The sequence below is a fragment of the Maniola hyperantus genome, chromosome 18 (genome assembly GCF_902806685.2).
Source record: "Maniola hyperantus chromosome 18, iAphHyp1.2, whole genome shotgun sequence".
In the NCBI taxonomy this organism is placed as follows: Eukaryota; Metazoa; Arthropoda; class Insecta; order Lepidoptera; family Nymphalidae; genus Maniola; species Maniola hyperantus.
This window is the reverse complement of record NC_048553.1, coordinates 10359699-10373102: the sequence shown is the minus strand read 5'-3', so window position 1 is coordinate 10373102 and position 13404 is coordinate 10359699. Positions and strand designations below refer to the sequence as shown.

The 13404-nt window shown below is 35.9% G+C and overlaps 2 protein-coding genes across 6 annotated transcripts in view; one reads left to right on the top strand and one right to left on the bottom strand.

Annotated features, from left to right (window-relative positions):
• Positions 1-289: 289 nt before the first annotated feature.
• LOC117990859 (uncharacterized) lies at positions 290-5898 on the bottom strand. 2 transcript variants are annotated; one of them, XM_034978355.2, is made up of 4 exons: positions 5537-5898; positions 3161-3257; positions 2061-2402; positions 290-435 (listed from the first exon to the last, which is right to left on the bottom strand). In XM_034978355.2, exons 1-4 carry the CDS (start codon positions 5666-5668, stop codon positions 305-307), a joined length of 702 nt encoding a protein of 233 aa, XP_034834246.2. In that variant the 5' UTR covers positions 5669-5898; the 3' UTR covers positions 290-304. The 2 variants fall into 2 exon arrangements, with proteins under 2 accessions (XP_034834246.2, XP_069360596.1); XM_069504495.1 differs by lacking the exon at positions 290-435 and having other exon boundaries at positions 460-2402; positions 5537-5887.
• Positions 5899-8664: 2766 nt separating this feature from the next.
• LOC117990552 (probable Rho GTPase-activating protein CG5521) overlaps positions 8665-13404 on the top strand; it is a 55193-nt gene continuing 50453 nt past the window's right edge. For 2 of the 4 annotated variants that reach the window (XM_069504575.1, XM_034978000.2), the window contains exons 1-4: positions 8665-8927; positions 9642-9752; positions 11778-11795; positions 13049-13220. In XM_069504575.1, coding sequence (XP_069360676.1) covers positions 8822-8927; positions 9642-9752; positions 11778-11795; positions 13049-13220 — 407 coding nt within the window. In that variant the 5' untranslated portion in view covers positions 8665-8821. The remainder of the gene's footprint in view (positions 8928-9641; positions 9753-11777; positions 11796-13048; positions 13221-13404) is intronic. The other 2 variants (XM_069504576.1, XM_034978001.2) reach the window with 1 other exon arrangement.

Here is a 13404-nt window from a genome sequence, read left to right as displayed (position 1 = left end):
AAACTCGAAACAGATAATTACATGATGAATAAAGAAAAATGTATACAATTATTTACCCATACTCACGTAACTGAAGTTTTAAAGCTATGACGACTTTTAGAACAGCTTTTGCGTGCGTACACATAATATTATGGTTTATTAGTTTTCAAAAAAAATTAATGACTACAATTAGTTAAATGGTGCTCAGACTTACCTACAGGTGAGCAGTTAGGTATTTTGTAATTATATTACTTAAGTTTACATCGTTCTATTATTTTTTAATGAAATAAATACTTAATTAAATAATTTAAAAACTTACAATGTTTCATAATAAGAAATTAAATACTTTTGAGAAAAATTCTTTCACACGCGTTGAGAGCCTGCTCACTATAGAGTCCGCACTGTTCTGTGTGTCTATGGTGTCAACCTTACGAGGGTTAGTGGAGTTAGAAGGGGCTGTAAAAGAAATAAGCATTTAAGTTTTCTTACCATTTAATTTGTATTACTTATACCTATATTATTGGTTGAATATGAAAGTATGAAAAAATATCCCTAGGTAGTACTTAATTAAAATCAAATTTTGAATTACAGCTACTCAACCTATTTGCCAGCTATTTGAATACTGATTGCCCAGGTCATCGAATAATTTGATACTGTTTTAGTATACGTTTGTTCTTGTAACATAAGTAAGTGCAATTTTGTGTGCAAACACACAATTTTGTTGTCGTGTCGTGACACTCGTAACACACTTTTGTATGACGACGTTTGACCAATCGGAGAACCCCGCGAACTTCAAAGCGCGTCACGACAGACGGTTATAGCAAAACTACTTAGCTGAATTCCATGGATTTAGGTTTTATAAAAACTTGTAGGAATTTCTCAAAATCCTTTCTTAGTAGGGGTCTACGTGGACTCTACGTTGTAGATAAAACTTAAGCTAAGTGCAACAAAATCTTTAGTTTCTAGACTAAACCTAACTGTTTGAGCTGAACATTGATAATTTTATATCAATCAGTCAGTTTTTCTTTTTTATTTAAGTAGGTACCACTAATTTTTAATTACCATAAAAAAAATCGATAAAAAATAAATATTGTTAGCGCAATAAATGCCCATAATAATATGACACCGATTCGTTATTCGTAGCATAGCGACGCGACGTAGCGTAAATATAGTGTGGCGGACGTGTATTATACTTACTCAGTTAAAAAATAACGGCTCAGTGCGAGTCAGACTCGCGCACTGAGGGTTCCGTACTCGGGTATTTTTTTGACAATTTGCACGATAAATAAAAAACTATTATTTATAAAAATATGTTTAAGAATTTACGGGTTAACCCTTCCATATGACACCCCACTTGGTATAGTTATCTCACATTGAAAATTGAAAATAGTAATTACTAGATAATGCCCGCGACTTCGTCCTCGTGGATTTAAGTTTTTAAAAATCCCGTGGGAGTTCTTTGATTTTCCGGGATAAAAAGTAGCCTATGTCCTTCCCCGGGATGCAAGCTATCGCTGTACCAAATTTCGTCAAAATTGGTTGAACGGATGGGCTGTGAAAGGCTAGCAGACAGACAGACGGACAGACAGACAGACAGACAGACAGACAGACAGACACACTTTCGCATTTATAATATTAGTATGGATTTATTCACGAACACTTAAATGTGTTTTGTGATTTCATCAGGAAATTCACGGTTTTCGGATTTTTTCATTTACTTGTGCTATACCTACCTACCTGCCAAATTTCATGATTCTAGGTCAACGGGAAGTACCCTATAGGTTTTCTTGACAGACAAACATCAAAGTGATCCTACGAGTATAAGGGTTCCTTTCTATCTTTTGAGGTACGGAACCCTGAAAATAACATAAATAATAATAAATAGTTAACTTGCACTTTTCCAGTATTTTTATGGTAATTAAAAAGCTGGTAGTAGTTTATACATACGAGTACCTAGATTAGATGTTATCTAGCCTAGGTTATTTCCAGGCTACGAGTAGCCATCTGGCACATCACGCATAGTTTGTTCACAGTTTGGACTTATAAAGTAAAAACTAATTATACTCTCGGTGGCGGCGTACATTGGTTGTGAACACTCCTCCTGCATCCCGGGGGACAAGTCGTGGTCGATTCAAAGTCCGCATCAAGCGAAAATCTATTATTTACATAGACTTTCACACAATCCACGCTAATCGTTGTGGCGTTGATCCAGAGAACTTCAGCTGGGAATTTATTCCCGCAAACGTTCGAACCGAGCAGGTGACATTGCCCATTCCACTCGACCATCGAGTCAGTTTTGCAAGGATTTGGTACGCATACAGGTATCATGGAGTCGGTGGGTAGCACCAAGTACTGCTCAGCTGGACATGGTCCTCTTTGGTATGCTAGCCAACACTTGTCTGAGTCCGGATGAAAGAGGTATCCTGGAAAAGAGATTTAAAAAAGGTTTTAAGAGAGTAGGTATCTAGTAATTAATTTTTCTATATTTTTTTTCTAAATAACGCGTCCGGCGTCACATTGGAGGAAAATCTGCGTTTAAAATACGAATATGACTGGTAAGCACATTTTCGTCTAAGTATTACCATTAGGTTGGTACTTCAAAATATAACTTAAATCTAAATGTAAACTGTACTAAACTTATTCTTATATAAGCTATGTTTGAACTTTCTCTAAGTATACCTACTCAAATCAGAAATGAGGAGATCCGTATTCCGTAGGAGAACCAAAATAACCGACATAGCTCAACGGATTGCGAATCTGAAGTGGCAATGGGCAGGGCATATTATGTATAGTTCGAAAAACCGATAGGCATTGGAGTCCGAAGGTGCTGGAATGCCGACCTCGCACCGGAAAGCTCAGCGTTGGAAATTGGTATACCCACCACTAGGTGGACACTGGGCAGACGACATCAAACGAATCTCAGAGAGCCGCTGGATTCAGATGGCGCAAGACCGTGGCATGTGGAAGTCCGTACAAGAAATCTATATCCTGCTGCCTGCAGTAGACGTCTGTTGGTTGATAATGATGATGATGATGATGATAAATTAAGTACATTCAAGACAAGAGTGAACAGGCATCTTCTAGGCAAGCACGCTCCAACTTAAACCCCACCATTGCTTTCCGTAAGGCATGATTGTCGACAAGCGCAAGTATAAATCCTGCAATAAAAAATGCAGTTTACCTGGACGACAATCGCAGATCCAGTCGTCGGTCTGGTCTCCAGGATAATACAGCTCGTTGTCCGGGCACGTGGATGGCAGGTACACTGGCACACGATTCTGTCATTTTAAATTTAAAACTCTTAATAGAAAAAAAAGTAGGATATTATACAAGTAGCAATTAAAATTCAATTGCTTTAACCGTGGAGGAAAACATCGTGTGTGACGTCACATGGATTGTAATTGTAATGTATTTCACTAAGAAAACACCGTCATGACAGCTCATGAACCTAAAAAGCGTTTAAGCGGCGAAATTGCAAAAAATTGAAAGTGCAAAATTTAAATGCATTTTTATTGCACTTATCGATCGAAAAAAAAATGTAAATTTTTTGCTAGTTTATTAGCACTTTAGGATCAAATTAACAGTTAAAGGGTAAAATACCCTATTGTGGGAGGAGACCCGATGGGTTCATCATGATGATGATGATGATGATCAAGTACACGTTAAATAATTACTGTCGCATTACAGCAGATGATTTCCTGCTGTACCTGACAATTCAAAATCGATTAGATAATATAAGTAAGTTTTATCTGCGAGTATAAATTAGTGGAGACAAGGCAGACTATCGCGACAGGATACAAACGCACAGATTTTGCTACTACCAGAGATTGGTGCTAGTCAGCAGGTAGCTAAGCCACACGATACTAAAAACACAGTAAGAATAGTAGGTAGACTGTCTTACAAAATCGTAGAGCTATCAAAAGTGGTTTAGAAATCAATATGGTTAGAAAACGAACTAAGCTACCTATTACTGAAGTTGGGGTTTTTCTTTGAAATCCTGCTAGCTTTAGGTTAAAAGGCTTTTACATGTGAAAATTACTTACCATGAAAATAATAAAATTGACAGCTTAGAGAAACAAAATCATAAAAATCAAATACTTAATGGAAAATATAGCGATTCGGCTTGGTCACGAAGGCGTGATAATGGGGCCGATTCGGGGGTCTAAATCTAGTGCCATCCTTTTTCGCAACTAACATTATGAAAGGGATAGCAATAGATTTAGGCGTGACATTTTAGTTTAGTTTAGAGATTGTGTACAATGGAATTAGCCACAATATCTTAGTTGTACCCTAAACGCGAGCAAATTGTTTATATTAATATTATCTAAATTGAAAATGAACAGCGGTCTGGTAGTTAAGACATTGACCTCCTATTCGGGAGGTCGTGGGTTTGATTCAGGACACGCTCGTCTAACTTGACGGAGTCATGCGCGTTTTGAGAAATTATAAAATATAAAAGGAAAAGGTGACTGACTGATTTATCAACGCACAGCTGAAACTATACTGGACGGATTGGGCTGAAATTCGGCATGCAAATAGCTATTATGTCGTAGGCATCCACTAAGAAGGAGTTTTTGAGAATTCAACCCCTAGGGAGTAAAATAGGGGGTTGAAATTTATGTAGTCCACGCTGACGGAGTCGCGAGCATAAGCTAGTTAAAATACATCACTTGCTTTAACGGTGAAGGAAAACATCGCGAGAAATCAGTTTTTGTTCCGTTTGCCTTGGAGGCCCTGGGGCCATGGAGTCTTAGAGCTGTCCAGCGCGGAAATGCAGCCAGTATTATTGGCACCATTCCACGCGGGCATGATTTGTATAGTAGGTAATTAGATAAAGCTAGCTTTAAGTTTTATTGTAATATTAAAAAAAGGAAACCTGCATATTGTCTTAGAGTTCTCCATACATTGACTTATTATATTACTTTGTATGAACAGGGCTATTGAACAAACAAAATGCAACCTCAGTGATGCCTGGATTTCAAACGGGTCATTCATTAGTGTCTAAGAGGTGGCGCTGATTTATTTTGGTTCCAAAACCGTGAAAAATTTTGTTCGCTTGACCACATCTTGTCATTTATATCGATGTCTCCATAATTGGATTTGGCTGAAATTTTGCATGCATGATGTACTTAGCTAATATGACGTAGACATTTGCTAAGAAAGTATTTTTGAAAATTTAAAGGATGAAATAGGGTTTGAAATTTGTGTCAACGCGGACGAAGTCGCAGACATTAACTAGCTCAATATATTTTTAATACATAAGTATATTTTTAATGGATTGTGTAAGATAAAATAACAGTACATATAATATAATATTGAAAATATATTTGAAGGAAATACTTATATTTTTAATTATGACGTCATCACATGGCGCACGTTCGGACGAATTATACCACGGTTCAACGATACTTAGCATACCTATCTTGTTTTAATTGACCCAAACAAAAAACCGACCTTCAGACATAGTATAAAAATACCTAGTAAAGCAAGTAAACGAGTTTACAAGATCATCAATCCATATCCGGGATTGCCGTTAATTTAAACATTAAGATCTCACCTGCTTATTAGCTAGTAAAGGATTTTCTTCGTATTCTGGAAAACCTATAACATGCTTATTTACACGGGTGTCCCTTGCAGTCACTAATAAACTTAAACTTAAGATTATAATACTCCTAAACCAGGAAATCATCTTAATTTATTTTTTAATTGGAACCACTTTAATATTTTATTTTTAATCGATACAAAATCACTTTAGTAAATTAATATTAATAACGTTCATAAATATTAAAATGTTATTATTTTAATAAAACTCCTTCTACTTCTGATACTTAACACACCGTATTATTTTTAATTGTTTATCTTAAATACGGGCGTTTTACTGTGCAGTTTGATATCGACTACGCTATGATTCCTCACAATCAAGTTTATAATGTGAACTTGCGGTCACTAATCAAAAATAATACGTAAAAACAGATATTTTTGATAAACTTCTACCGAAAAACTAGTTTTCGTGAGAAACTTCAACAGACTATTTTCTGTTTATTTAAGTAGGTACTTTAAAATGCATGCATAATAACTAAGATGCATATTATAAAACTACACGTAGGCAGAGCTCCATCCAGTAGTCTCAGATGCTTGGACTTCGGGTTCACGATTGGCTGGAGTGTGGCTCTGGCCGGAGACCCTGAGAAGACGGCAGCTTGCTGTGGCACTAGCTGTACTGCCTACATGCAAGGCGCATGAGAGTTGAGACTAGGGGAATAGGTACATCCTTCAGGATGAACCCAATGGGCATCGCGGAAGAGAGGCGCAACGGCGCACGTTCCTTATAATAATATTATTAAATGGATTCATATTAAAGCATACTAGGTAGGTACCTAGACTTAATTTTGTAAATCCAAAGTATTTGTTAGTTACTTCATGACGCCTCAACTTCTTATGCGATTTAGACAGGAAGATAAGTACCTAAATAGGGTTCAAACCACGTTCAAACTACGAAACTGGAAGTCATATGTATGTTAGTAATTAGATAATACATAGGTAAGTATACTTATATAAACCCTTCTCGCTCTGAGATGAAACCCGGCTCAGTAGTGGGTTGGTCATTACCCACATCAACCCATTGGTTGATCATGATGATACCTATGTGAAAATGATTGTAAGTACATAATAAATGATAATATAATTTATTCCATGCAGAGTCGATTGGTTTACTCCCCCGGTGGTTTATTACCCCGGTAATATGGCTAATAATTTCTCTTCGGGGATATTGTTGGCTATGGCTAATGAACTGGTGGTTAGAGACCTCGTGAGTGGGTCCCCGGTGGAGGGTCCGCCTCGCTGGCTGGGTTTCGGTTGATTGCTTCGGTGTTCCCGTAACCCAGTCGCCAGGCGACGCACAGTAGCTTGATTTGTAGAAAACTAAACAGGTAGGTATTCAAGTTGATACGTTGCTACATAATACCTATCGGAGATTTTTTTTTGAAATAGGTAGAGATTGTCTTAGTGTCTGTATGGAGTGCATGTTCTAAACTAGGTCGCTGACGCAAAGTAAGTAGGTACTTATAACTTAGGTATTCAAAACTGAACCTACGTAGAAAACGGGAGAAACCGGTAAATCACGGCTGGGCACCGAAGATTTTTTTTCCTTATAGCAGCGATATCTAAACGATTAAGTTAAAACCCGAAACAATTAAAAATACCTAAGTACCTACTTATGAACTAGAAGGAAAACATCGTGAGGAAACCTGCATGCCTGAGAGTTCTCCATAATGTTCTCAAAGGTGTGTGAAGTCTGCCAATCCGCACTTGGCCAGCGTGGTAGACTATGGCCAAAACCCTTCTCACTCTGAGAGGAGACCTGTGCTCTGTAGTGAGCCGGTGATGGGTTGACCATGATGACCTACTTATGTAATAACGATCAGTAGGTAAGTAGGTCATTCGGGCCCAACGTGTGTGCACCATAGAGTAAAGTACAGTACGCAGCAGAAAATAATGTACATCGACCTTTAGAATGAGATTTCAGTTTCTCTCTGTTAATTATACCTACGTGAGGTTTTGTCGGTCTCAACGACAGAGACAATGCTGCTATCTCTTTCTAAAGGTCGATGTAGGTACATTATTTTCTGCCGCGTACAATATCCTGCAGTGAGTTGAAGGGATATTTTTTGTTCTGGGTTCAAGAACAAAGAATGGCTAGATAAAAAGAACAAAACAAAGAAGAAGCCGCCCAAGAAGCCTATTGGCTGTTCCAGAGAGTCCGATCTCGTGTAGATCGCCGGCCTACCGGTGTTTTACAGGATACATTTCGGCGAGTGTGCTCAGGAGCTGTTCGATCTTGTCCCTCCCTCACCTTTATACCACCGTACCGCAAGACACCGGGCGAGTTTCCACCCCTATATCGTCAACATTCCATCTTCGCGTACGAATCGCTTTGCGTCATCATTCCTTATACGCATAGCTAGGGTCTGGAATACTCTTCCTAAGATCAGTGTTTCCTGCCAAATAAATTAGCTCTTTAAATGTAAAGCCGGCTACACACTGTAGCGACTTGTCGACAGCGACTCGTTGAAGTCGCTGGCGTCTGGCGATGTACCTAATAATATTTGCTGTGTGGACGTGATAATAACGGCAATCGTGATGTCGCTGACAAGTGACAATACAGCTATTTTCACGTCCACACAGAAAATATCACATCGCCATTCGCCAGCAAGTCGCCGCTGTCGACTAGTCACTACCGTGTGTACCCAGCTTAAATAATTCTAGATCCATGGCGGTCGCCTTAAAAGCCTGTACCACCATCGACAATATATAAATTTATAAAACCATAGACAATAGTTGGTTAGGCTATGGTTGATAATGGCAGATCTAGACCTTATAATTCTCATCCGACATACATCCGACACATGACCAACAGTCAAAAAGTGTTCGATCTACACACGATCTACAGATCTACAGACCAAAGAATTTGGAAGTACTACCGTGTGGTACTACTACGCTACAGGCAGAAAAAATAACACAACATGGGCTGGCGTACCCAAAAAATTTCTAAGTACTACTTCGTAGTACAACCTACCTTACACATAGGTAAAACCATAGAGTAAAGTATGGGTAAAACTTTCTCTATGGGGTAAAACCATGGTAAAACTCAACGTCAACTACGCGTCAACTTGTCAAAATGTCAAATTTTGCGATGACTTTTTGTGAAGAGAAAACTCAGAAAACTCGATACACAAATGGACAAATGCAGTGAAAACTTAACAAAAAAACCATGTGAAATTACTGTTTTTCTATCGCAATAATGAAAACAGTTATAATATAAATCTGCCTAGACACCAGCGAGATGTTTACCAAAAAATCTCATCAGGATGTTAAGAAATCTACAGTTAAAATACAGGATTCTAAAAAGGACTCCACGACCAGACTTAAACATTTAAAGATTGTTTTAGGTGAGTAAACATTGATTTTTACGAGTAATTCTGTGTTTATATAGGATTAAATAGTCTCCTATGTATTGTACAAGTGTTTATTGAGGGCGGCGTACGCTACATTGCGTACTAGATGCTAATTAGTCGAGAATAACTGTAATTGATGTATCTCGGTGTATTGTCAGTTATCTACGGAGAAACTATGTTTCCTTAATGGGTTTATGAGTTTTCACTAATTGCAGAGCTGTATTGTTAGCCTGCTTACATAATATTAACTTGTAAATTATAATTTTTTACAGTGTATGCTCATATTTCTAACTAAGAACTTTTAGATCAAAGTAACAGCTGACTCATTCATCAAATCATCATTGAGGCATGCTACACGCTCAATTTTATTACGATATTTAGATTGTGATATTTTGTTTTGAGCTTATAGTTCAGTGTTTGTTGGATCACAGTATTCTTCTTGGTATAGTTATATGGACCACAAAGCAATCCAAATATTTCGTTATATTGACAGTGAATGCATTATAGAATAGAATAGAAATTTTCTTTCAAATAAACTTTTACAAGTGCTTTGGAATCGTCAAAATAATTTGGTTGGAATGCTGTGCTATGGAAAAGCTCGGCGGTTGCTCTTTCTCATGATGAATGCTTCCAAAAAGATTAATGTATTTATCACTTTACTATGTATTTAATATTCCACTAAAAATTAAGGATTGACATTATTTTCAGAACATTTTGATGCTGATGAAGCGAAAAATTACTTCGAAAACAATTTTAGCCATGTTTATTTTATTTTGTATGACAATTTTATATTGGCGGAAAACAACCTTCGACAAAGAGGTATGTATATTTTGTGAAGCATCTGAATAGTGAATTATTTTGTCTATTTATGAAATAGCTTATTGTAATATTACATTTATGTATAATAGGTACAAAGCAGGTAATTAAATAGTCACATAATCCACTTAAATTACTGAACTTCAGTTAGTTAAACAAGTACATTTTTGTGTTCATTTTAGGCTTATCTAGAACTTTTTGTTTCTCTAAAAACAATAAGTAATAGTTTAAAAAGTTATCTACAACCATTGTAAGTCTTGTTTGGTTATAATGATATTTAACTTTTTGTTACTATTTAATATATTTACTACTAGCTTATGCTCGCGACTTCGTCCGCGTGAACACACACATTTCAAACCCCTATTTCACCCTTTTAGGGGTTGAATTTTCAAAAACCCTCTCTTAGCTTATGCCTATGTTATAATAGCTAACAGCAGATAGCACGAATTTTCAGCCCGATCCGTCCAATAGTTTGATCTGTCCATTGATAGATCAGTCAGTCAGCCTTTTGCTTTTATGTATTTAGATAGTAGATTATTTTAGTAGATTATTACTTAAACTGCATCAAAATCTCAAAGTTATTTAATGAACATATAATAATATGGTGCATATAACATATGAATATATAACAATAATATATATGTATAAATATAACATAGAAATAGTAGTGGAGAGTACAATTTTTATTTTGAACATTTTAATAATTAGCTTAGTGCAACATTTAATGAGAAGCTTTTTTAACAAATCTTACAATTTGACTTCTGTGTATAATACATGTACATATGTAACTACTTACTACATGTATATTATATTATAAATTATGTCTCCCACAGTTTGCATTTGTTCAGGCTTATCTCAGAAACTACTGCACTGATTTTTATACGGTTTTCACCAATAGAAAGAGGGATTGTCTAAAAAAGGTTAGGCTATAATTTATGATCATTTTGCAATAATAAGCTGCAAGTATGATGATACTAAATTGTCAATTAGGTTGTAAAAAACCGTCACCTATATGCAATGCCGGGCGGCTCTCTGGCGCAGTGGTAAGTGCTGTGGTCTTGTTAGTGGGAGGTCCCGGGTTCGATTCCCGACAGGGGTTTGAAATTTCATAATTTCTAAATTTCTGGTCCGGTCTAGTGGGACGCTTAGGTCGAGGCTAGTTACCACCCTACCGGCAAAGCCGTGCGCCAAGCGATTTAGCGTTCCGGTACGATGCCGTGTACAAAACAAAAGGGGTATGGGTTTAATAAAAACTGCCATACCCCTTCCAAGTTAGCCAGCATCCATATTAGATTGCATCATCACTTACCACCAGGTGAGATTGCAGTTAAGGGCAATAAACTTGCATCTGAATAAAAAATAAAAAAACATGGATGACCTCAAAAACGTCTGAAAAACTTCTGGTGAAAAGGTTAAGCAAATCAAACTTTTTCATGAGTGCTTTTAAATAGATAGATGATAGACAATAGTATCCTTATTTATGAAAGGAAAAAATTACCAAAAAAAATAGCTCAAAGCTTTTACCTTTAAATATATAAAAGGAAAAGGTGACTGACTGACTGACTGATCTATCAACGCACAGCTCAAACTACTGGACGGATTGAGCTGAAATTTGGCATGCGGATAGCTGTTATGACGTAGGCATCCGCTAAGAAAGGATTTTTGAAAATTCAACCCCTAAAGGAGTGAAATAGGGGTTTGAAATTTGTGTAGCCACGCGGGCGAAGTCGCGAGCATAAGCTATATAGTCATCTCTAAAACAAAGAAAACTGATATTATTTGGGCAAACTGGAATTTTGCCATGAATTAAGAATAATATGAAATAACTATGTTATAAATGTTCACGCAAGTGCCGAGAACAATTGTTCAAAGTTTCAACTCAATCGAATGAACAATACAGAAGACGAAGACACATACATTAACATTTATATTATTTTTATGATTGTAAATTTTGCATAGTATAACATAATACCAGTATGCTAGTTTGTGCACTTGACTTATTTTCCTTTTTCTGTTTCTGCCGTACAGAACTTCCGTTTCACCTAGGTGAGTTGTGGTGGATGTGGCACATAGTGTAAACCGCAGTAAATTTACTTCATCAATCAAAATAATCATATCAATTACATTTCAACATAATATTATTTCATCATCAAATTAATAGCAGAAATCATTCATCTCATTTATATGATTGCATATAGGTTGTGCCAAACTTCTATTTTTCTCTAAGTATTTGGAAAGTTTTATAGTAAAACTATTAATAGTTTAATCAGTATATAATAACAAACTTATATATTGTGACTATACGCCATATCCCTTTCTCTCGTTTTACTGTATACTAGAAGTTTGATGCAACTTGAAATTGATTTTACATTGGTAAAGGAATAAATCTCTCTCTGAGAGGAGACCCGTGCTCTGTAGTGAGCTGGCGATGGGTTGATCATGATGAAAGGAATAAATAAATTTATAAAGACATATATTACCAAATTTTCGAAACAATTTATTTAATGAAAGTAAAACTTTCACAAATTTTAGTATGTACCTAGTATGATAAATAAAAGTGTAGAATATTAAAAAAATTAAAGTAAAATATTTAAGTAAACAAGATAATTATCCAAAATTTTGAAAAAGTTTTAAAAATCTGTACTATTTCAATGCATATTCCTCATACATAATTATAGTTTGATGGATAACATTAATATGCGTTAAGCTTATATAGAGTAAACTATTGTAACTAGCTTATCTTGAAATATCACAGGCTTATCTTTGGTAGCACCACACTCACTCATCTATTAAGTACATACATAAATCAATATTATGAGTATGTTTTGTATTGGCTTTATTATTGCAATGCACCAACACCAAGCCAAATACATAGAAATAAAATGATTTTGTACTTTGTTTAAAAAGGTATTAGATGCTGCTTCATATTGTAAGAATTTCTTATGATATATTCACTAGTATACAGAGACCAAAATGAATAAAATATGATTCTATTACCCTTTCCAAATGTTAATAAACACTTCATTCAGTCTAGCAGAGATTTTGTCTCGATAGGCAAATGATGTCTTATTATAAATTAGATTACTGTAAAGTAGAAAAGCATGGTATAATTTTAAGAATTGCATGTTTTGATTATTATTCTTAAATTAATAACAGAAACAAATTATCGAATTCAGAAGTAAAATGCTTTTAAATATCATATTGTATTATTTGGGTACAGCTAACTCATGTACATGAAGCTTTTCCTAACATTTAATTCCTCTAATTGAGTCCTTTTTAAAACATATGATATATTTTAGTTCACAAAGCTGGTAGAGAAGAATTGGAAGGGGCTCTATCTCTTCTAGAGAAAGTATTATGTCTTCTACCAGAGCTGATCGGCAAAAGGTGGCAGTTGCATTCTTTGACGCGAATATTCTCCAAACTTCTACACAGTGGCAATTCACAAAAACTAAGAGCAGATTCCATAAGGTAAGTTTTTGCCACTTATATGTAGTACTCTGTATAGATTACTTTTAGTGCCTGGTATGGTTCAAAATTCCGGAGTTTTACCAGGCAGAGGTCATGTCACTTGAGAAATATACCTACGGCGGCGCACCTCTTTTACGGCTCCCACATAAGTCTTATCTCATAAAAGAGAGAGAGAAAAGAGTTT